The sequence below is a fragment of the Rattus norvegicus genome, chromosome 10, assembly GCF_036323735.1.
Source record: "Rattus norvegicus strain BN/NHsdMcwi chromosome 10, GRCr8, whole genome shotgun sequence".
Taxonomy (NCBI): domain Eukaryota; kingdom Metazoa; phylum Chordata; class Mammalia; order Rodentia; family Muridae; genus Rattus; species Rattus norvegicus.
In genome coordinates this window covers 35,550,123-35,575,849 of record NC_086028.1, presented here as the reverse complement: position 1 = coordinate 35,575,849, position 25,727 = coordinate 35,550,123, and the positions used below count along the sequence as shown (strand labels likewise).

General features: G+C 48.1%; 1 protein-coding gene across 1 annotated transcript in view; it reads right to left on the bottom strand.

Annotated features, from left to right (window-relative positions):
• The window catches only part of Adamts2 (ADAM metallopeptidase with thrombospondin type 1 motif, 2), a 205,454-nt gene that overhangs the window by 51,634 nt on the left and 128,093 nt on the right, over positions 1–25,727 (bottom strand). The window contains 1 exon segment of the mRNA NM_001395424.1: positions 15,653–15,855. Coding sequence (NP_001382353.1) covers positions 15,653–15,855 — 203 coding nt within the window.

Genomic DNA, 25,727 nt, shown 5'->3' with positions numbered 1-25,727 from the left:
CATACTTGGAATTCTTACAGTCCCTCTCCAGTCCTGAATTCCTTAGATATCTTAAGAGAATTTGAAGAATAAAAAGGCTGGGGTAGGGGGAGCACACAATGATACCTGTTTCAAAGGAGGCTGGTATTGACTCCCTTGCTTAAACTCCTCCTACCTCCAGGCCTTTCCACCGTACTGGAGGGACTCTGAAGCTCTTTACGTGATGTCAAGGTCAGGAAGATGGAACCCTACTGCTGCCTCTTCTAAGCTCCTCCTTGCACAGGGGCCCAGCCCCACCTCAGGCCTTTGCATTAACTTTACCTTCCCTAGCACAACTGTGCAGAGAACTACACAGTGATTCTAGCCCTTAGTAAGTGTTAAGTAGAGTTGAGGATGGGTGGGTGGATGGATAGATGGACAGATGGATGGACAGACAGATGGATGGATGGAAAGGACCACTTTGGAGGATGTGGAACAGCAGGCTGCCTAGCCTCCCCCACTGCAGCCATCCCTCCTTTGGCATCCTGACCCAGGGCCTGTGTGGTAGGAGAAGCAGCAGACTTTCACCCAGATCTCATGGGGGAGGGGAAGCCCTGAGGACAGCGTCCTTGAGCCCTGTCTTTAAGAAATTGATCTTGGAGCCTTTTAGCCCTGTGGGGAAAAAGGCTCAAAGCTCCAGCACTTCTGTGTGCTGGAGGCAGGAGCTGGCATTTTGGGGGAAATGCTTTGTGCTGTGCTTTTTGTTTATGCAAAGAAGCAGCCAAGTTTCTGCTCTGGAATAGACTGGGAAGGACCTGGTTCTGCATGACAATGTCAAAGTTTGCCTGGTTGGTGGCAAAGTATCCCCGAAATGACAGTGGGCCCTGGAGGTTGGCCTGAGATGGGGCAGAAGGAGAGTTGGGTACAAAATGAGGGTACCTGACCACAAAAGGGGGCTCCTTATGAGGGAGGCCTGTTGGCCCTGCTGCTTGGTTGACAGGCTTTGGGCAGACCTGCTGCTGGGATCCCCATGCCTCTGCTGAGCTACGTTGGGGGCAGTGAGCAATGTTTAATGCTCACCTTGGAAAACCTAGAGAGCAAAGTAATCTCAGGGAGTCCCTAAAGGGTGGGGGAGGGCACAGCTCCCAGTGACTGCTATGCAAACTCCTGAGGTAAATAGAGAAGAGGCCAGGTTTGGGCTGCCAAGGTAGAGGCTGGGGATAGTGGGAACACACTGGAATTTTGGGGAGACCAGACAGTGTACCCCATTAGCATTTGGAGGACTCAAGTCTGAGCAATCAGAAGCTGGGGGAGGGGAGATGGATACAACACACCCCACTGGAAGCTAGGGGAGCAGTCTGTTGACCTCAGAGGAGGAATATTTGTATTTATCTTCTGGAGCATAAATGGGCGTGTCAAGTGGGCGGGGTGGGACTTAGGCAAGCCATGATGTATAAGGTAAGCCCCTCCTTTAACCTGAACATGGTGACCAAGATAGACCCCCTGCCCCAGATTCCCACCTCCTCTCCTGTGGAACTCCATACCCTCCAGGGTCAGGGGATAACTCATTAGGCAAGGGGTCTGGGGTGAGGCCCAAGCTACCTCACCCCTAGGTAGGGTGTCAATGCCTAGAACCTAGTGCACACTCCACGAGTATGCTCTACTGAAGGTAGCAGTAGGGTAGTGCACTGAACAAAACCGCGGTTGCCATAGAAACTCTCCCATGTTGTTAATAAACAAAGGAAACTGCCCAACCCTTGCTCTGGATTTCGGGGTGAGCAGAGGGTGGGTCTGGATCCTTAGTCCCAGCTGCACTGGTCTCTGGAGGGACTGCCTACTGCAGTCCTGCTGTGCGACACCAATGGCTTTCTCACCCTACTTGGATCTCAGTGTCCTCAGGCATGGAGGTGTAATTGTCCTCGAGGCTCATGTTTGTTATAAAGGCTGATGCAAAAGTGTTTTCAAAGTGTCTAGAAAAATCCTCAGTGTACAGTACTATGTTAGCGGAGCTATCCAGGACAAGAGGGTCAGGTAATAGGAGCTGTTGCTTCGTGTCCCAGATTTCAGTCCCTCTTGGCTTGAGCCTTAGAGGTGAATGCAGCTTTGAACCCTGCCTTCCATTTTCCTGGTAACACTCAAAAGGTAAACACCCACTTTGCCGTTCCTTAAGTCCTGGTCAGAACACTGAGACATGGCATTCTGATCTGTTCCAAAGAGTGGAACATTCAGCACTACTGTTTCCTGACCTAAGGGTTAATCCAATGGGATCTGTCAATCACCTCCTTAAGAGACCACCCCTGAGCCAGGCCAATTCAAGCTAAAGAGATGGGAGGGGTAATTATCCCTTTAATTAAAAGATACACCTGTCCTTGCAGGTACCCCTTCCTCACTTGCTGAGAGACAGTCCTGGAGCCATGCTAACTTTGTCTTATTCACAGGCCTAACTTGGAAGAACACAGCTTTTCCTTTCTCTTTTCTCCTAGCTCTTTCCTGTCCAAAGCCTAAGTGTATTCTCGCTGGCACCAACACTAAACTCCATTGCTACCCTCTGTCCCGCCGTGTGGCTGTCTATTGCCACATACCTGCTTGCTGACCTCCCTTGCTAAACACACCAGCCTAATGCCAAGGTCATGGCCTTCTTTCTTCCTCTTCTTCTTGTCCCTCTTCCCAGTGCTGTCAAGAGTTACAGCTTGCTTGTCTGTTGTTTTGTCCCAAGCTCATAAAACTATCCTTGAAAGCCAGGTGGTGGTGCATGCCTTTAATTGGAGCACTTGGGAGGCAGAGGCAGGTAGATCTCTGTGAGTTTGAAGCCAGCATGGTCTACAGAGCTAGTTCCAGGACAGCCAGAGTTACATAGAGCTCAAAAAGCAAAAACGACAAACAAACAAACAAACAAAAACTATCCTTGAGCCTCCACTGAATCTTTCATTAACAAGCCTAAGAACCCAAAAAAAGGGACCCTAATTTCCCTGATAACACCAGGAAGGGTGTCTGCATTTGCTTAAGATGTTTCTCCACAACCAAGAGACATCTTGAGCATGATTAGGGTCTGGAGTTGGGGCCTGATCTCTGGGGTCAGAGCCATCCACACATCCTTCTAAGCCTGTTCCTCCATGGGTTGACCTGTCAAATATCAGACATAATGCTGCCAGACAGGGAAGTGTGGCCGCTGCTGAGGCCACAGGACACAGAAGGACATAGCAGGGGACCTGGGGCCTTCAGAGGCCTCTCAGCTACTCTCAGCCCAAGGAAGGTAGAGATGTTGGGGATTTTGACTCCTGCTGGCAGTGAACTCAGGACTTCAAGTCTCTGGAGTATTATGTTGGAATGGCTGATTGAGGCACACAGACTGGGGGTTCAGTGTGGTGTTCCGTTTCACGGTGCAGTCTCATTCCCTCAGGACCAAGACCTTGAACTACCCCCTGGTCAGACCACTAGTATCCCCCTTCCCATACTCCTTCCTGTCTTGGAGCCTGCACGCTACAACTGTCCCCAATGACTTGAGCTCTGCCACTGAGCTCCATTTGGGTACTATTGTGTTATTCGAAAACAGGGTATATTTCATTCCTCAGTAAACCAGATTCTCCGTCTGCCTGATCAGATTGTGACTGAAAGAGAGATTAGGAAACCAACGCCATGAGCCAAGGAACCGATGGCCTTGAGGTAGTTTCTGCTCAGGAGCAGAAAACACTGTAGTAGGTGAAGGAGATGGGGGAGGGGGACGTTGAGAAGTGGAAAGTGAGACCAGCGCTGGAGGTGCCCTGCTCTGCTCAGCACCCACTCCACCCTTAGCAGCAGAGATGGACAGATCCAGAGGCCTCTGGGCTCTGCTTCCCACACTGATGGGACCACAGCATAGAGTCTGTGAAGGTTAGACACAGGGCCTAGCCTATGTTTGGGTGAAACAGTGAGATCTAAGGCACCATGGTTGTCCCAGGCTTAGAGATGTGTATGTGTCACCCAGAAGTTCCTACCTGGGAGGTTTGGGGGAGGTGGGAGTAGCCTGGCACTGACCTTGGAGAGGCTATGAAAATGGAGTTATTTTTATTTTATTTTCTCTTATTGTACTATTTTTATTAGCATTCTAGCTGGCCTGTATAAAAAACACACAACCAGGTACTTTATCAAGCTGTAAGCTTGTTTCCCAGCTGTGATGTCCCCTGTTCCTTGCTGTTTCTTGTAGCCACGTGCTCGTGGCTCACCTCCTCTCATGGCGGCCTCCTCCTCTCTTCTTCTCTTCTTTCTCTACCTGGAACCCACTCACTTTGTCCTCAAGTCCTCCCTTTCCCCCTCCACTGCCCAGTCACAGGCTCTAGCCTTTTATTGACCAGTTAAATTGGGAATCAGGAACTCAAGGTCATCCTCAGCTACTTAGCAAGTTCAAGACCAGTCTAGGATACTTAAGGCCTCATCTCAGAAATGTAAAAGAAAGAATTATAAAACACATTGAGCAAATACCTACTATGCACCAACTCTTTATTGGGGGCTGAATGTGCAAAATCAGGTAGATGAAGTTCCCTGAGAATCCCTAGTTCTAAGACACATCACCCAGAGGAGAAGGGCCTCAGGGATGTCTGACTACAATTTGGTACAGGGTCAGGGGACACACCATGGAGAGATTTGGACACAGTGACAGCTCACATCTGCCCAGACTGGAGCCCGGCAACTGAGACTGTCATCTCTGCTGTCTGGCTCAGCTGTCACCTCCTCGCTGGAGCCTGCACAAGACAAGCTCAACAGCCGCTTCAAGCTGTCACCAGGGAGTGATGGTGCTTGGCCCTCCGTGTCCATCTACAGGGACTCTGACTCCTGCTTTGACAACTGTCAGTTCCCCATGGGAACCAAGGACAGGCAGCTTCTGGGCTCCCTCATCAGCTGTCAGGAGGCATCAGAGGAGGGAGGGAGATGGGAGATGGGGAGTGGCTGTCGGCATGCATAGAGAACGACAGAAAAGAGGCAGAAGCAGAGGGGAGGACATCCCATGATGCTCCCATCCCAGTGTTTCCACCCTGCACAATCATTCCATGGACTATTGACTCACAGTGACCCTTCCTCCGCCTAGAACCTCATCAAGGGCCCATATCCTGGGAGAGGGTGTGTGTATGTGTATGTGTGTGTGCGATGGTGATAATATTAGACAGAAATATACAATAGATAAACCTTCCACTGGCAATGCCCAAGACAGACATAGATATATACAGACAAGATGGCTTGAAGTGGGAGGGAAAGGCAGAGAGTGTGATAGGCAACAGTGATGTTGGGAGTCACAGAGCCAAGGCTAGAACAGGCCTGGAACTTCTTCTGAGACCCTTCAGGTCAGAGGAGTCAACGAGGACCACACAGAGTCTACGCCATCTTTCCCACCGGCATGCGACTCAATTGCTGTGCCTTGGGCCCACTGCCCAGCACCTCTGAACCTCCTTGGCTGTATCTGAGAGAGAAAACCTCACAGAGGCGCTGAGGGAGCATAGACAGGCCATACAGCACCTTTCACCCTAGGGCTGCTCAGTGCTAAACCTCTGGCAACATCAGCTCTTTCCTCTTCAATAACCGAGGGGGGAGCCCCAAGTTTCTAGATGCCAAGCCGACTTCACCTCCCACCTCTCTGAAGAGCCCTGTGCTTCAGATGGGTCCGAACTGTGCAAGAGGAGAGAGAGAGAGAGAGAGAGAGAGAGAGAGAGAGAGAGAGAGAGAGAGAGAGAGAGAGACTCCTGGGTTTTTGCTTTGCTGCTGCCCAGACTCATCTGCATTACGAGCTGAATAAGTCACTGAGGAGCCTTCTCTGTCTGCTCCCCCAGTCATGCCTGATGCAGTTTCTAATCTTTATCCATCCATCGCTTAAATTTCAGTCCTACTCTGAGCAACCAGGTACAAAGATAGGCTTTGCTATCTCCACAGTCCGCTGTCCATAATGAGGCATGGACTTTAGGACGCACAGGACACAATGGTTCGTGACCGCACGGGCCTCTACCCATCCCATACCTGTCTAGGTATTAGACACCTAGAGTAATGCCCACAGTAGTCCTTGGAGCTGAACTATGCCCACATCGGGGGCCCAGAGGGACTCCAGTGACAGCTGCCTGCTTCCCTCTAAGCCAGAAGGAACAAGCAGGCTGCCCTCTAGCCTGGTGGATACCACAGCTGTGCTCCGATTCGCCCAACAGTGCAAGCAATTATTGCACTTAATTGCAATTGGTAGCTCACATCGAGAAGTGATTAGGTTTCCCCTGGAGATTCCCACCTTCATTTAAGAAAACCAGACAGGGCAAGGGCAGGGCAGGTTATTCCTGTACAACCACAAGTGAACAGAGCTGAGGAGGCCATCGCCAGGCGATGTGGCTTCTCCTGATCTCTGCTATGCCCCAGAGCCCATAACCACCTACACCCACCACTACCTGGCACCCAGCAGCACCTGGTCATATGGGTCTCTTCTGGGTTCTGTGTGCAGTGCCCCATGCCACCCTGGCAAGCAGGACTACTTTGACACATGGGACCTTAATTCAGGCCTTGGGGGCTAAGCATGAAGAATAGAAGGGCCACAGAGAGCATCGTAAACAGCCTCCTTTGGCCCAGGCAACACGACCAGGTGAGAAGAGGGTGCTTTGGGCCTCCATCCTTCCTCCCTTTTGCTCTGTCTGACTCCTATACTAAATGCATTCCTCTAGTCTGTCCAGTCTCAAGTTTCAGTGTCTCTTTGTTGCAGGAAGCAGAGCCAGACACGTGAACGGGGTTGGGGGGCTGGGAGGGGGGTGGGTGATGCTTTCTGAAAGCTGCTTCACAGTTCACAAGATTTCCTCCCCCTGAGCCTAGCACAAAACATTCCTGCACTGCCGCTGTGCAGGCCCCAGCATTCTTGAAAGTTGGTGAGCAGCTGATTGTTTACAAACCCTGGCAAGGCTTCGGCAAGTCAAGGCCAATTTCTGGATTAAATTAGAAAAGAAAAGAGGAAACATATCCAAGTCTTGGCACAAATAGATTGTTCATTGAACACGAGTTGTTTCAGAACACACTGTGCTGAGGACCTTCATCCTGCTAGGAGAAATCAAAAGGTACAGGCTCGGCTCTGAAGGCGGAGGGGGACTCCTGAACCCCACGTGCTCTCCAAGCCTAAGGAATGGGTCTGCCCTTAGTGGAAGAGTGGTTCGCACAGCTCAGAGAGACTGTTCTTGCCCAGAAATCTACTAAACTGTTTTCAAATGGAGATTACAGCCAGTTCATTCACTCGTTTAGAAGGAATCCTCAAAGCGACCTCAGAGAACCTTTGAGGCAGTTAACAGTGGTGTGCTGGGTAGCTTGGGGTCTGAGTAGGAGAAAGATAAATCTCAGCTCGACTGTGAGGTCAGCAAGGCATCCTTCAGATAAGGGCTACTCCAGCTTCAAGGAGAAGGCAAGGGAAACTTTGTGTGTGGAGGGTTCGTTCTTCCTCTCGTGGAAGTTTGGCTGGTATGGTGTCAGGTAAAAGCCTCAGGTTTAAAGATAGAGAAACTGAGTCCAAGGAAACTTCACCAGGTAAGTGCTGCTTCTGACTCCAAAATAGGTGCATATCCCCTGCCGAATGCTCTCCCTGTTGAATGCTCTCCCCACCAGCACATCCAGCTACACCCCTGCCGAGGGCCACAGAAAGGGCCACGGCTGTCGCTCAAGGTTTTTTTTTTTCTTAAAGCCAGATAGTAGGAATTACTTAGGCACTAGTTCTGTGGGCCATCTGGTCCACTGTGATGACAATGGAGCTGAGACACTCCTCTCCACTAATGACGTCACGGTCATCTGTCAAGGTCACCGAACCTCTGTGTGACAGCTGTGTGCTGTGACGACGTCAGAGGAAACAAACCCGCAGCATCATTGAATCACATACAAGCACAGCTTGAGAAGTCAGTCACGTGTTCTAAATCTCACAGCTTCCTAAACCTCGGGTTTGGAGCCCAGTAAGCTCGGAAAATGGAACATGGGGATTGAAAACAATATTGATATTGTGATATCAATAAAACATTCCAGGTTATACACAAAATTGTAAGGGACCTGAGGTGCTGCTGGCTGTGCTCACCTGTGTCGGACAGCACAACTTCCCTGCAGCCTTGCTGTGAACCATGATCGTGCTGTGCATGCTGTCTCCATGCTCAACGCCAACAAGCCCCAGCCTGAAACACCCTCAGGCCCGAGGCCACTACATATTAGGAACTTCACGCACTAAGCTACGTGCTCACACGGAAGCAAATGATTTAATTACCCAGAACAAAGACTTTTCGTGCTTTCCTACTGTCACTTCCAAGCCCGCATTAAATGGATTTATCTCTGCAGTGGTTTGTGTTAGAATTCTTGATTTAAAACTTCTCGTGTTTGAGTTGCTGACTTGTTTCGTAAAAAAAAAAAAAAAATATTTTCCAATGACTCTTGGCTTGGAGTTAGGAGCGGTCTTCTAGCAATGTCTGAAATGACCTTAAGCATACTCTGTGTCGAGAGGCCATCTCAGGGCTCCCTCCTCTGAGCCCTTCACCTTGCAATGGTCAGCGGGGTCAAGGTGCTTGCTCTGAAGCCCGATGACTTGAGTTCCTAGGACACACTTGGTGGGAGGAAAGAACTGACTCTTGAAAGTTGTTCTCTGACCTCCACCTGTTCTCTCTCTCTCTCTCTCTCTCTCTCTCTCTCTCTCTCTCACACACACACACACACACAGAGAGAATATAAATAAATAAAAATTAACAGAATAGATATAGCTTGCAACAGAAAATATTCCATGGATATCACCATGGAAGCTATAAATCACCACAACTAAGAATGAGGCAGGGGTCATTCCTCAGTGGAGCAGACACTGATAATGAAGCCACACAGACTAGAAGACTTTAACATGTGCGTTACTTGTTGGCAGACTTAACTCTCGGGCGCCCAGGCTAAGGAAGTAATTAAGGACGAAGGACAGACTCAGCCATAAGGGTGTACAGTAGTAGGTGGCACATCTGACCTCCGAAAGGGAAGTGAGTTTTATTCCCCGGAGACGTCGTGTAAATAACCAGTTACATAAAAAGCACACGCTCCCTCACTGCAACAACATTCCACACTCATTAAAATGAAGCCTCGGAGAGGAGTTTCTGGGAGAAAATATGGAGAGATCTATATGAGTTCATTCTAATCTTATGGCATCAATAATATATTATCTGTGTTAAATATAGACTGTTTTAATGAACTGAAAAAAAGAATACTTTTCCGAATTTAGGTAGGGAACTGGGAGAAGTGGGTCTGGCTGGCGGGGAAGGAGTTGGTAGGTGGCGTCTCAGGGTAAGTGGGTCTCATAAAGTGATCAGCAGACACCCTCACCCTCCAGTGGGTCTGACAGGAAGCAGGGATTGGGGCAGACGGCAGATTTTCACTTTCTGTTGTGATCTGAGTGTGATGACTCCCCTAGGCTCGTTTGCTTGGACCTGTGGTGTCCAGCTGTTTGTGCTCATTGTTTGAGGACGTTATAGAACCCATTAAGGAGGCAGAGTCTTCTTGGTCCTCTCTGCTCCTGTAAGTGACGCCTCGCCCATACACCAACCAATAAAACCTCTTCGGTTCACTGAGTTGGACTTTGATGTGGTTGTTATTTTGGTCTATTCAGCCCGTGTTCCCTTTGGAATAGACATGTGTGTGTCTTATGTCTAGAAAAGTCTCTCCTAGAACACCCAGGTCAGTGGGCAGCTCACTGATCAGGCTGTCCTTCCGCCATGGAGCCACCCCTACCTGCTGTCACATGTCAACAGTCACGTGACCCAGAGTGCAGTTACAGCCCACCCAAGGCCACATCTGGGTTTGCATTCTACCAACTACTGAGCTCTGTCACAGCCCAGTGCTATGTTGATGCCTCCATGATGCTACTTTGGTTCCAACCTGGGGAATCCCGGGACCAGATGTGGACTCATAAGAGGATTGTTACTAGCCACTGGCTGGGCCTTGGAGGGCTATTTGGTATTGTGGCTTGAGGTCCACAGACCCAGAGTTGCCCAGGCTTGCTTAGTAAACGGAGGTCAATTCCAAGTTCAGAAGAGCGCGCAGCAGGCTTTCCCACAATGCAACACTCAGGATGGCTGCCCCTGGCCACACTGGCAACTTAGACTTCAGTGCTGATTAATTACAAGTCATGTCTCCATTAGTGTGGCTACTATCAGGATGACAAGTGTGGTGGGCTGCGGAGAGCTGGGAACCCTCACACGCTATTGGTGGGCACATAAGATGATACAGCGGCCGTGGAAAGCAGCGTGGTGGTTTTGAAAGTCAAACATAGAATTACCCTATGATTCAGTCTTTCTACTCCCATGTCTGTAGCCAAAGGAATGGGAAACAACGGTGAACAGAAATCTGCAACTCGTGTTCACAGAAGCCTTAGTCACAACAGCCAAGAGGTGGAGGCTGCCCAGGTGCCCATCAATGGGCGAATGGATAAACAAAACCTGTCTAAATATACTACGGATTTTATTGAGCCTCCAGAAGGAGAAAGATTGGACATTCCCACTCAGGAGGTTGGAGGCAGGAGGATCATGAATTCAAGGCCAACTTGAGATACATAGAAAGACCAGTATTAAAAACAAAGCAAAACAGCACATGCACACACACCACAGACACAGACACAGACACAGACACAGACACACACACACACACACACACACACACACACATGGAATTCCAACAGGCTACAATATGAACAACCTTTAGACTATCACACTAAATAAAATAAATTAAATAAGCTCGATCCCGAAGGACAAATATCATACAAATTCACTGGATTACAGGTCCAGAGTGGTTTAATTAGAGCACCAAAATCAGAATTATAGCAGCCAGCACCTAAGGGATCAGGTGAGGAGTCAGTATTTAATGGTGGGAGATTCAGCTCTGCAAGATGGAGAGAGCCCTGTGCACCGATGGTGTGGCCTTTGCATGTCCATGTGAATGACACTAATGCCACATATGAGCTGTGCCCTTAGAAATGGTGAAGATGGCCTGTGTGCTTGAGGGTGACACTCATGTGCTTGGCAAGCCCTCTACCACCTCTATATATTCCTAGCTCTCTTTTTACCTTTATTTTGATTCTTTTGTTGTTGTTGTTGTTGGTTTTTTGTTTGTTTGCTTGGTTGTTTGGTTGGTTTTGTTTTTTTATTTTGGTTGTTCAGTCTTTTTAAGACAGGATTTCTCTGTGTAACCCTGGCTGTCCTGGAACTCACTGTGTAGACCAGACTGGCCTCAAACCCAGAGATCCACCTGCCTCTGCCTTCCGAGTGCTGGTACTAAAGGTGTGCGCCAGCACCACATGACTACTTTTTTTTTTATCTTTATTAACTTGAGTATTTCTTATTTACATTTCGATTATTATTCCCCTTCCCGGTTTCCAGGCCAACATCCCCCTAGCCCCTCCCCCTCCCTTTCTACATGGGCTTCCCCTCCCCATCCTCCCCCCATTACCACCCTTCCCCCAACAATCCCGTTCACTAGGGGTTCAGTCTTGGCAGGACCAAGGGCTTCCCCTTCCACTGGTGCCATTACTAGGCAATTCATTGCTACCTATGAGGTTGGAGCCCAGGGTCAGTCCATGTATAGTCTTTGGGTAGTGGCTTAGTCCCTGGAAGCTCTGGTTAGTTGGCATTGTTGTACATATGGGGTCTTAAGCCCCTTCAAACTCTTTCAGTCCTTTCTAAGATCCCTTCAACGGGGGTCCCGTTCTCAGTTCAGTGGTTTGCTGCTGGCATTCGCCTATGTATTTGCTGTATTCTGGGTGTGTCTCTCAGGAGAGATCTACATCTGGCTCCTGTCTGCCTGCACTTCTTTGCTTCATCTATCTTATCTAATTGGGTGGCTGTATATGTTTGGGCCACATGTCGGGCAGGCTCTGAATGGGTATTCCTTCTGCCTCTGTTCTAAACTTTGCCTCCCTATTCCCTGCCAAGGGTTTTCTTGTTCCCCTTTTAAAGAAGGAGTGAAGCGTTTGCATTTTGGTCATTCTTCTTGAGTTTCATGTGTTCTGTGCATCTAGGATAATTCAAGCATTTGGGCTAATATCCACTAATCAATGAGTGCATACCATGTGTGTTTTTTTGTGATTGGGTTACCTCACTCGGGATGATATTTTCCAGTTCCATCCATTTTCCATTTGAATTTCATAAAGTCATTGTTTTTGATGGCTGAATAATATTCCATTGTGTAGATGTACCACATTTTCTGTATCCATTCCTCTGTTGAAGGGCATCTGGGTTCTTTCCAGCTTCTGGCTATTATAAATAAGGCTGCTATGAACATAATGGAGCATGTGTCTTTGTTATATGTTGGGGCATCTTTTGGGTATATGTCACCTGGCTACTGTTATTTGGAAGCAAGAGCTTACTAAGTTGCCAAGGCTGGTCTGGAACTCAAGATCCTCCTACTTCAACTTCCCAGGTAGCTAGGATTATAGGCCAGAGCCTCTAAGCCTGCTGTTCCCTCCCTGCCCCCTTCTTTATTTGGAGTGCATGTGAGCAAATGCACTCTTACGTGCTTGTGGAGAGGCCAAGTATCAGGCATCCTCCTTAATCCCTTAGTTTATTTTTATGGGTGTGTAAGTAGGTGAGTGTGAGTAGTGTACACACACATTTGTGTGTATGTGTGTGTGCACATGCACATGCAGGTGGGGACATGCACATGCATGTGAGCAAACACAATTGCACTTGAGCAGGTCCTCGTGTGAATGAAAAAGCCCGAGGGGGAAGTCAGGTGCCTGCTCTATCACTTCCACAGATAAGTAGAAACCTTACCTTTTGAGTTAGTATCTCTCACTGAACCTGGAGCTCACTGCCCCAGATGGACTGGGACTATAGATATGTGGCAGGGAGCCCAGATTTTTGTGTGACTGCTGGGAACCTGAACTCAGGTCCTAGGCTTATATAGTAAGCACTTTACCCACCAAGTCATCTTCCCAGTCCCAGGCTAGACATCTTTTATTAAAACACTTTTAATTAAACTTTAAAATTCTATTGGATAAAAAAGACCGATCAGTTCTTCCTCTCACTGGCCACATTTCACAAACTCACGATGCGGCCTGGCCAGTGGGTACAACATTTCAGAGCCCAGAAGGACAGCTACAGAAAGCTCCGTCACACGGCAATATTCTAGAAGGGTGTCTTCACTGTTCTCCTTCTCCAAGGCCACCAGAGTGTCCCACCAGCCTTGTACAGTCCCTCTCCCAACTGTGCGAACACTCTCCAAAAGTCACAGGGAAGTGACATTCTGCTCCTACAGTGGGGAAACCTAATCTCCCCTAATCTAGACAAGGAACTCTTGAAACAGCAGGAGCTTAGATGAGGGGTGACTGCCCCTCCCCGCCAGTCTCACTGAGTCCCAGGACTCTGTGCCTTGCCCTTGGCTTCTGATGGACTTGACACCCTGCCCACGAGGCCAAGCCCTTGGCCAATAAACACTTGCTGTGCACGAGTGCATATCCGTGTGACAAGGGAAACAGATGTGACCCGGACGTCCTTTCTCAACACCTCGGGATTATCTCCTAAAATCTTCATGTTGTTGTGACAATGAGTTGGGGAATCAATTCAAGAATTCTTATGTTTCTGGTGTTTTTCTAGAAACCAAACCATCTTGCCATCATTATTTAAAACAGAGCTACACTTGGATCACAGGGATGTGCACCAGTGAATGGAAGCTTGTGACTGAAACTTAGAGAGAGTCGTAGATGTCCTCCGAGGAGCTCTGTGATGTAGGAGCCTCCAAAGAGGAAAGAGGAGGATTTTCATGCATCTGCCCCATGAAGAAGTCCCAGTCCCCCCACCTTCAGGCAGGGTGTTCTCTGTGATCTTGTCACTGTCGTGTGAGCAAAAACACGTTTTATTTGGAGCTTGAAAATATCATTACCTTAGAGACTGAAAAACCCATTCACTTCCATTATGGAATTTAAACCAGCCTACTGGGTGCAAGAGGGAACTGACCCCTTTTTTAATGATAGGAACACCAAGGCTCAGAGGACTGGAACCTCATTCACATGGATACACCAGATCTTTCTGTTATTGTTATTATTATTATGATGATCATGGTGGCCATCATCATCACCATCATCATCATCATCATCATCATCATCATCATCATTTTCTTAATGTATGTTAGTACACTATAGCTGTCTTCAACACACCAGAAGAGGCCATTGGATCCCATTACAGATGGTTGTGAGCCACCATGTGGTTGCTGGAAATTGAACACAGGACCTCTGGAAGAGCAGTCAGCACTCTTAATCTCTAAGCCATCTCTCCAGCCCTGGTTTTGTTGTTGTTGTTCTTTGTTTTTGTTGTTGTTTTGAAGTCTTTCTAATTCTAAGCGTTGCCTTTTCCCTGCGAGTTGGACAGCAGTGGATCTGGGGGAAGAGTACATGCTCTGGAGGCTGATGAGATCTGCATATTTTCCGGTCTTATAGGCCTAGAGTGAAGATTTCCACAGCAAGTGGCTAGCCTGGGCCTGGCACACAACCAGCCACACATTGGCAGATCATTAGTTGCAGTAATTATGGTTTTATTTATTTTTGTTGTTACTATTATTATTACAGCCATATCTCAGAGCTTTGTTAACTTCAATAATTATGGTTTCATTATTATTAAATTAAAGGGACTTTTCAAAAATTAATGTGAGATTAGCATTCCCCAAAATAAAACCAACACATGCAAAGGATTGTGCATGGGGAAAGGTGCAGGTTCAGGGAGCCAAGGACATAACCAGGGCAGCTTAGGAGATGGAGACCACTCACGGGTGTGAGGGGGAATCTCTTTCCAGACTTCAGCTCACTCACTTTCTTCCTTCTATCCCTGATGAATCCTTTCACCAGGACCCTCTAGAACATGCTCTGTGTGCCACCTTAGTTCCCCAAGACTCAGCACCTGACCAAGAAAGGCAGAGTTAAGCTCCAGACACAGAGCCCATCTCTGTACCTGGGTCTGCCCACCTCCAGCTACATCCTTGTTCATTGCAGCGCCTTGTAAGCCCACTCTCCTCCCACAAAACAGCCCTTCCTCACCCTCCGTTTGAGAGGCATAGTCACGGTCATAGCCTAGTCCTTCCTTCAACTTCTCATCTCCTAGCATGGCTTCGGGGATCTTCCTGAATAGAGAGGATCTCAGCCTGTCAGTTTAGCTCTGCCCCATAAGGCCCCACCCTAGATTCCAGCCCAGTCCCCCAATACCCCTCGATCATATCTTTTTCTCCATTGCTGTGATCATATGCTCTGACAAAAGAAACTGAAGTAAGAAAGAGTTTATTCTGCCTCCCAGATCAAGGGTGTAGTTGGTTGTAGTGGGGAAATCAAGGCAGCAGGAGCTCAGGGTAGCTGATCACATCACAGCCACAATCAGGAAGCAGAAAGGGATGAATGATGCTGCTCAACTCCTTTCTCCATTCATACAGCCCAGAATCCCAGCCTAGGGAATGGTGCTGCCCACAGTGGAGGAGTCTTCCCACCTTAATTAATACAGTCAAGATAATTTCCCACAGGCATGCTCAGAGACCCATCTCCAAGGGGATTCTGGAGTCTGTTATGTTGGCAATTAACACTAACCACATCACATCCATCTTCCAGCCCAGTTGTCCAATGTCCTACTCTCTGTCCCACCCATAGACCCACCCAGCCACCACCCAATCCCTATCCAAACCCGATTTCCCTGTCCTACTCAAGCCCTGTTCCCCACACCCCTCAGCCTTGACTCACAATGTTCATGAGTGTCAGCAGGTACTTCTGCACGTGCTCCTTTCCATGGAACTGGACCACGGAATCATCCACGCCCAGCAGGACCTCAATGTTGTAGTCATCGTCCGTAGCGTGCCTGCGCACCCTCCGCCGTGAGCTGTTGATGCGCTCCTCCAGGACACCTAGGGCTCTGCTGAGGCTGTCCAGGTTGCCCTGGGAGGCTCCTGGAAGGAAAGGACACCTTCTTTGGTAGCAGCCCATCACCCCTTGCCCAGGGGCATTACAGAAAGACAGAACCCATTTGGGTACAACTCAGTTACCAGTCAGTTATCCGGATGGCATTAAGGTGACCATTGTCTCATATACAACTCACAACACCCTAAGCCTGGAGCAATGTGCCCTTTCAGAAGTCCAGAGAAGGGCAATAGTGACAAACACTAAGTGCTAACACCTCAGTGGCTTCAAGTCCACCTTTTACCCAGCACTCAGCAGAAAGCATCAAGGACTGTGGCAACCTCATGACACTAGCAAATGCACAGCTTTTGGGGACAGACACAGAGGAAGATCAGGAGTGACTTTGCGGTGCCAGCCCTTATCTTACTTCCTTAAAAGGCTAAGGGCTGCCCAAGTGTCAAAAGACTGTTGTACCTATAGGATGCCATTGCCTTTTGCTATAAATGGGGAAACTGAGGCTCAACCCAGGCAGTATGCACCGTCCAGTGTCCCCCCACTCCTAGCTTTCCTCCCAGAACACACTCTCCCTCCCCTCCCTCCCTCCCTCCCCCCCCTCTCTCTCCCTCTTTCTCTCTCAACCTTTCAAGGACTCCACTAGTCTGATACCCATGTTCTGGGTCAGGACCTTCATGCCCACTCCCTTCTCATCGGGGAACTTTGCCCGCCACCCTGATACTGATGAAATTGCTCAGGAACCCACATACATCCCTCTCAGGACACCTCCTTCAGTCTGCCCTGGGGGGGGGAACTTCCTGCCTGCCCCCATATGGCCAGTACTTAGCTACACACCGATCATGCTCAGAAGTAGAGCCTAAGGGATCTCAGCTGAGGGTAATCGGCAGCACCATCAGGACCAGAGCCCAGGATGCCTCGCCCACTTCTTCTAGCTGTTTGCCTTGATTCCCACTGGTGAGACCAAACATCTGAGGGTAGCCACTTGTGAAGTTACGAGGCAGCTTGGCATATGGTCCTACTCCCTGCAACCCAGCAAATCTCTCCACTCAGTCACATAGTGGGCACCTTCAGTACAAATGACTCCATTTTATAGATAATAAACCCTTATGTGTGGGACAGCCAGACAGATGCTTCGTGCACTGCAGCTTACCTTTAACATGGCAAACTGACAGTGTAACATACACACACATGCACACACACACACGCACACACACATGCACACACACGCGCACATACACACAGATGCACACACATACACACACACTACCTATAACACATATATATAAACCTGTATACACACTACCTGTAGCATATGTATATAAACCTGTATACACACACTACCTATAACATATGTATATAAACATGTATATTCATATATATGTATAGTACATACCACTACCTATAACATATTTATATAAACATGTATGTGTGTATATATAAGTATATATATATATGTGTGTGTGTATACACACACACACACACACACACACACACACACACCATGCTGGCACAGACATAATTAAGTTAAAACACAAAACTACACATCTGTAGTACATAGCCATATGCTCACAAGTGCATGCAATGAACCCACATGCACGCATGCACAAACATGGAAAGGTCCTGTTCAGGGCTACTCTAGACATGGGGAACGGGCCAGCCCTGCAGGGAGCAGAGCTGAGTGTTGCTCCACTTGGCCGCCTGGAGATGATTCAGGGCCATCCTGATGCTTCCAGAGGAGCCGCCTGGGACTTCAACCTGACACAGGGCTTGAGGGATTGCTGATCTATTCTCATGCATTTATTTCTTTGCATTTTCAGCGCACAGGGACAGCTAACCTTCAGAGCCACCTTGGAAAGCAAGGAAGATGGTAATTTCCACAGAAAAAGTCCTCCCCTGGGGAAGGAGCTAGACACCACCTTCTGCCCTCATCTTGCTCAGGGTCACACAAAGGCAGCCCCAGGGGAACAACAGACTGAAGGGGGTACTCCTTGGGGCCCCCAGGCACTTTTTAAAAATACCTAATTTGGTTGACAGCATTTGAAACGTGGAAGATTTCACATTGGAAATCATTGAGAACACCTAGTTTCTCTTGAGAAATTTAGAGATGGGGCCATCCTTGGGTCACCTAGGGATACTGAGAGGGGGCATGTTGGGGCCCAGACCACCAGGCCACCTGCTGACCTGATGACTTCTTGGGCACTAAAGGTCTCAGAGGGTACCCTTCCCCAAGGCAGCACACAGTGACTTTCCTATGCATCTCCTGTAGGGGGCACTAGAGTCGCCATGAGGCTGGAGCTGGCCTGATGCATATCTTGAAGCTGAACCGCCAAGCTGGCATAGTTGTTTAGCCCAAGCACGCGCTTCAGGCCTATCCAAAGCAATGAGGCTTTATAAAGATCTTTTGGAAATGCCAATTTCATCTCCGGCATGGTAATTATTGTTGCTAACCTTATTCTCGTCTCAGTGATTTTTTTTGGGGGGAAGGGGGTCCCCAGTTTGCTCTCCTGTTTCTACGATAAAACACTGACTGAAAACAACCTGGCAGGAGGAGCTGAAGTGGCGACCATGAAGGATCTCTGCTTACTGGCTTGCTTCCTGCTTCTGTTCAGCTTGTGTCTTTATACAGCCTAGGAGTGGGTGGGGCTCTTCTCCATCCATCAGCAGTTCCACAGGTCTGTGGGCCAATCTGATGGAGGCAATTCTTCATCTGTGAGTATCTCTTCCCAGTGTATGAGGAACAGCCAAGATTAGCCATCAAAGGGGTGACCTTCGACTGGAGAGATGGCTCAGTGGTTAAGAGCACTGATTGCTCTTCCAGAGGTTCCTGAGTTCAAATCCCAGCAGCCACTTGGAGGCTCGCAACCCTCTGTAATAGGATCAGATGCCCCCTTCTGGTGTGTCTGAAGATAGCAATAGTGTATAATTAAATAAGTAAATCTTTAAAAAAAGGGGGGGAGGGTGACCCTCCTGGGCATTATATTTTAGAACACCTTCTCCAAGACCCAGCCCTTGGTAAAGAGGTCCCCAAACCTGGGGTCAGGTAAATGGATCAGCTCCAAACAATTTGACTCCTTAAAGCTTCAGGTGCTCCAGCTAGCTCTGCACAAAGCAGTGGGGTCTGCTGCCCCCAGGCCTGGAACCACATGAACCTTGCCTCCTGCCTTTCTGTGTCCTAATGGAAGTTGGCAGTCAGGCTGGTATTCCACCTCATCAGTCATGAAGACCACCCTTGTCCTCACCATGGTTATGACCTTAACACAAGCTAAACTCTGGTCCTGATATGCCTGTTTCTCCCAGGGCGCTCTGGCAGCAACAAGTTCCCGAAAAGTCCTAGACCAACTTCCCAGTGACTACATCTCTGGCTTTCAAAGCCTACCCAACCATACTAGGTGCCAGCCTGACCTAATGACCTTTATTCTACTTGGTCCCCAGCCCATAGTTCACATGACCTCATGTTCCACCCTTCATTACTAATGCGGGCAGGGTGGTAAACTGTCAATGCTGTCAATCTCCTGATGTGGTCTGTAGTTTTTCTGATAAGGTAACTCCCTCTCCCAGCAAAACACACACACACACACACACACACACACACACAGAGGGAGTGCGGGGGGAGGGGGAGGTCGTCACTGGTCCTCTGAGGAGGAGGGTGTTGACAGGTGTTAGAGAGAAGACAGGGGCCCCAGCAGCAGCCATGCCTGGTTGGCTGACCCTCTAGTCTCCTATGTGTCTAATCACTGGATGAGTAAACAAAAGATACTTGGTTCCTGGCATTTCCTTGCTTGGGGACCCTTCTAGATGGCATCTGGAGCTCTCTTTGCTTTGCTAAAGATGACACAGCAGAAACCACATCCAAGAGTCCTGGTGTGAGAATGTCTACAAGGCAAAGGAAAGATGCTGAGAGCAGTTCGAGAGACTTGGGGAGAGGACAGGAGTGGGGATCCCGGTTCCTACCTAGGCAAGACTGAGGCAGAGGCACCCAGGAGAATAGGTGGTGGGCAAGCCCACCTACATAAGCTCTGTACAGCGAAAGGACTGGGGCTGTGCCTTCAAGCATCTGCAGAGTGACTGCTAGGACAAAGACGTGTTCACAGCCCTTCACAATGATGGAACTCTGTTCAGTTCTCACTAAGAGGAGGGGCTCTTTGTTGTTATCATTCCCTTCTGGCTTGTCCCTGAAAGGGCTCAGGAGCTGGAAGCAAGGTCCCCAACATAGAGTTATTGGGGTGGCAGAATTTCAAGACATGAAGCCTGTAGGAAGGTAATAACCATGTCACGTGGGCTCCAGGCTCATTAAAGAACCAGTGGCTTTGGATGGAAGTGGGGCAGGGCTCTTGGGACCAGGTTATCCCCCTGGGGACCAGCTGTTATAAAAGAGGGAACCTGGACCCTCATTTTGGCTTACTCTCTTGTCCAGCAATCTCTTCCTCTGAATGTACTCTACATGATACCATTTGATATGTTGTGACACCACCAGGGGGTGCTATTGCCAGAATGTTGTTTGAACTTTTCATTCCTCAGAATGGTGAGCAAAATAAGCACCTTTCCTCAATAAATAACCCAGTGTCAGGCATGTTGTGATAGTAGTCCAAAATGGATTAGGATAATCAACACGGATCAATAAAAGAGAAGAAAGGTTGAGCTCAACAAGCCACGTTGACAGAGAAGGGGAGCTAGGACCTGAGCCCAGGCTGGTCTGCTGATATACTTGTGGAGTGTTGGCAAGTGGATCGAGCTGCCACTGCTGATTCCTGTGAACTGAACAGCTGATTTCTAGGTAACACAGACAGAAGTTACTCCAAAGCCCTTTCTAAACAGGTCCAGCTCCCCATATCCTTTCTCTTCCATTACCTCTGGTGGGTGGTGGGCTACAAGGGAGGTTAGTGTTTAAAAACCATCATTAAAAGTAGACCTTGGAAAAGTTAAAGTTATACTCCTCCCTCAACACCTCCTCAAGACAGCATTCCCTTCCCTTCCCTTCCCTCCAGCAGGAGTGACAATTGTGAGTAGCTCTGACATCTTTTATGGATTCACAGTGGCACTCACTGTTTCTCCACCCTTGGATGAAGACCCCTCGAAGACAGCAGCCATGGGGAGGCCTTACCTTTCCCAATGCCCCATAGGAACCCTGGGCTGGGAGGGCTTGGAGTTATGGAAGAGATACAGTGGGAACCCAAGACCCAGCAGAAGGACAGCTGCTCTAGAAGATGAGGCAGTTGCATGAAGGGACAGGAAGATAATATTGGTGGGTGGGAGCAGGAGGAGAATGTAGGGACAGGTGTTGAAGTGTGAACTGGACCGAGAGTGCTCTATAAATTACCTGCATGAGGACAAACCAAGAGAAGAAGGGCCAGGCAGCTTAAAACAAATGGGGCTGAGAAATTACACGTGCATCATGTAATTGGCAACAAAAAGAAATGAGGCGTCTTAATGTCATTCGTGAGATACAATAAAATCAGAGGTATTCGAGGAGGAAGGGCTGCCAAGGCAAATACGGCCTGCAGAAGATGCTCGAGAAAGCCCAGTGCTCTCATCAGCACACCAAGTGGGTGGAAGGAGAAAGTGAAGGCCAGTTAGGTGTGAACACCTATTCCAGAAAACAACACATGAGTTAGAGGAAAGACTAGAGATGGGCATAAAGGGTTTGAATTCATAAGACGATCGATCTGCTGTTCAAACCACCAAAAAATAAGACGTGCCTTTTTCATGCATTTGTGGAAGACGCTAAGACACACACACACACACACACACACACACACACACACACACACACCAACAAAAACCATGTCTATGATGACTAACATTGAAACAAAAGTTGGGAATTACAGTAAAAAGTAAGCCTTAAGACCTTTAGTTCTAAAAAGCATAGACTAAGTAGAAGGTATAAATCCAACAGTTGGCTTGAGTACAGAATCTGACTAAAGATAACCAGAAGAAGCTAGAAAAAGATGGCCAAGGGGAAGTCTAGATGCTTCTATGGGAAAGTGTTTCCCAACCCACAAGGAACAGACACATCCAATCTTACGTGAAATGAGTACACAGTGGTCAATAGCCTACTTGTCCAAAACAACAACCAGCTAAAAATTGCATTGGGGAAGGGAAGCCTGCTAACCAAAGTGCACAACCACCATAATGTCAAGGGGTGGGGTGGGGGATGATGAAGGTTAAAGACAAGCAAAAGGGACTATGCTTTAACTCTCTAAAATAATTTTTAAAGGAGTCCATAATAAATAGAGGAAAAAAATGAAACAATGTTGGATTGGAAGTTATTCTCATCCAAATTAATCTATTAAGTACAAAACAGTCTCAAAAGAATCATTAAACTCTAACACGAATTCCAGAACTTGCTTGTTCTGGAATCATCTTAGAAGATAACATGTGTTTTGAAAAAGTTAAACAAAAATGTGCTCCTTCAAATCAAGAGTATTTATGATAAAATCACATTTACTCTTAATAGAGTATGCTAATATCGTGAGAGATACTGAGTAAAATGTCCAAGGACACACCCCAACATCTGGGTGAAAAAAAGGCTTGAACATTAACTCCTTTCTGGAACCCATCTGTCTGGAAAGTGTCAGTCAGGGACTTTTACTTTTAAAAACCCAAAGATGTAAGCCCGGGATTCGCAGAAGAGAAACAATATCAGAACAGTCATTGGCTGGGAAGCGAGGGAGCTTTTCATGGTAATAAACTTGATATATTCAAGTTGAGCCCCATGCTGTTATGGAGGAGAGCCAGGATTCTTCTAGTCTTTGCCACAGTCTCCCCTGAAGCACTGACGGTGATATGTCAAGCACCATCCAGAAGTGGGGCGGGGAGCAGATGAGTTGAAGGCAATGACAGTCTCCTCCCGTGGCCTGTGCCCTCTGCTGGACTGGCATTGGTCTGGAAGCTTCCTTGAAAATGTGTAAAAGGTCTCTGGGATGCAAGCGCTTGTTGTGGTTAAGGGTGAGGGTGGCATTCTAGAAACAGGAGGATTCAGTGAAAGCCTACTTCACTTGATGCTGGTGGTCAGACATTCCCTATACTGGAACGAGCCTGAGGGAGCATTCTGAGGAGCCAAAGGGCAAAAGGAACCCACCTACAAACGCTGGGTTTCTGGTCATCGTGGCCATCATGGTTACTGTCTACATTTACAAAGGAACAGCCGTCCGAGGGCCACTGGCTCTCTCTGTAAGTGCCTCTGACACTGAAGATAGACATCGAGAAGGAACACACACACACACACACACACACACACACGGAAACAGGGAAGAGACTGTGAGATCATAGACCCTTCACCTGCCTCTCTCCCTGACATCAACCCAGGTCCCCATGCAGCTCTCTCCTTGGACAGAGCAGATAAATATACAAGGACCTCGCCCCTCTTCCAGAGAGTCCAATCTCGTGGCCCTGCAGTTATGAGCAAGCCCAGTCCCTCTGGCTCCAGCCCAAGGACAACACTTAGTTATAAGTTTACTATTATTTAGTGCCTTTTTGCTGTGTGACTCCTGGACAGCATAGGTCATGTGATAAGGAGTTTACCCACCCACCCCAAATATTTATAAAACTCAGGAAGTCATGTTGTCCCCTGGAACTGAAGGCTCTTTCCTTCCGGAACCACCACACTCTAGATGGCAGCCACCTTTTCTAATGAAGCTCTTTTCGGGGACTGGAAGGGAAAGTGTTTTCCCCTCCTGTCGCTATTTATCTCTCTGAATGCTTGCCCACTGCAGCTCTTCATGGCTCCCTGTGGACCTGAGCCTATGAAGCCCAGTGAAGGGGTGAGTTCATGCCAGTTTCTTTCTACAAACCTGGAGTGATTTTCAACAGAGGAAAGACACGAACTCTGTGGGGAGCTGGGAGGGAAGCCTGTGCTTGTATTGTATCCTCTGCACGCTGAGAGGAGATGTTACATAGTTTAAGAAAGAGCAGGACGAGAACAAAACAAAACAAAACAAAACAAAACAAAACAAAACAAAACAAAACAAAAGTAAGGCATGACAGACTGAGTGAAAGGACTGGAAAGCTACGCTGAGAGCTTTCCTACAAAGTGAAGCAGCTAGTCAACCCAGATCTGAAAACAATAGTAAACGAGAGGCCTTGATCATCCGTGTACCATCGGATATCAGAAGCTTTGTAAAGAGCACGGAAAACCAGAGGAGAGGATACTAATCAATCTAGAAAACTCCCCTAGCTGGAGGGTGTTTCCACACTGAAAGGATTCATCTAGTACCCAGTGGGGAGAATAAACAGATCAAACGATTACAAAATTTCAGCAGACGAAGAGTCTGCAAGCTTCCATAGAGGACAAGCGGGAATCCGAGGGTGACAGAAGAAATAAACAGAGGGATGGGCTCAGAGCAGCTTAGACATCACGGAAGCAGCGTTAGAAGAAGAAAAACAGCGAAGCAAGAAAGCATTGGAATTCTGATGGGAAATTGCTCAACTTCAATCTTACACCCAAATGCTCAACAAAACATGACACTGAGATATAGAAATCTCCAGACATGCAAGTTTCCAGAACATTTACCTGCTGAGATGTTTTTTTTCTGAAAAAGCTACTGAAGGAGACTGTCCATCCAAACAAAAGATGTACCCAGTGAAGTGTAAGATACAAGGCACAGGAAACAGGAGACTCAACACAGAAGTGACAGGGGAAGACGATGGAACGTGAGCCCCAGCTGACAGCATGCGGTGTCAGGCGTTGACCATCCTGCAGCAACAAGACCCTAAAAATAGACTGTTGTCACCAAGACCTCCGCTTTCACAGAGCCGTCCTCTCTCTCTCTCTTTCTCTCTCTCTCTCTCTCTCTCTCTCTCTCTGTCTCTCTGTCTTTGTCTCTCTCCTGTGTGTGTGTGTGTGAGAGAGAGAGAGAGAGAGGAGAAAGAGAGAGAGAGAGAGAGAGAGAGAGAGAGAGAGAGAGAGAGAGCGCGCGCTAAGCCACACCAGTGCCATGTTCCTGAGGTATCAAAACTATGAGCTTTGGTTTTATAAGATTAGCTGCCACCAGCATTTTGTTATAAGGCAAAACTGACCAATACAATCTGGTATGATCAGAATGAAGTTATGGAAATGCTAGAAGAAAACGCTCTTCTATAATTTAAGAATAGATTGGCTTTGGGCTCTCGGTGCTCTTGTCTGGTCCCAGCCTTCACTGTCATTTGCTTGTGAGCCATTGGGATGTCACAGATTCCCATTGGTTAAGCGAGGGGAATGGCTGAAAGCACGGCTTGCTAAGGCACTTTGTGCACAGACAGAGGAGCCAGACTATGGTGCTGGGCCAAAGCATCATCCATGCAAATTAGGACAACTTTCTCCCCTCCCTAGGGCTCAGGAAGAGCAGGAACTACTCACTACACTGCTTAGAAAAGGGAGAGGGAGGCTTGCCACAGTGCACATGTAGAGGTCAGAGGACAATCTCAGGTTTTAGCCCTCGTTGCAGAAGGCATTCACCGCTGCTTACCCCAGGCTAGCCCATGAGTTTCCAGTGAGTCTCCTATCTCTACTGTCCACCTCCCCACAGGAACACTGGGAATGCAGGTGTATGCTTAACTGTGCTTGGCTTTTTATGCCATGTTCTAGGGCCTGGAACTCAGCTCCCATGCTTGCAGGTAAGTACTTTTTAAACCGTGGCATCTCCCCAGCCTACCCCAGCTCTTCTTGCTGGGGATTTGCAGGGGCTTATGGTCAGGCCTTAAATCCTGGCAGCTGCAGTCTCACAGAACATACACCGTTGATCCGATCTGGGTGAGGTCATCTGCAGGAAGGTCAGTCTTCTGGTTGTTAACTTTGAAGACATAATCACTCTGTGGCTGCAGATTCCTCCAAAGATGGTCATTAAGATAAAATATGTTTACCTAGATGCATAATCAGGGCGCGATGAGAGGCCCTGTTTGGCAGCAGGCAGGTTCTTTGGAAGCTCTGGAA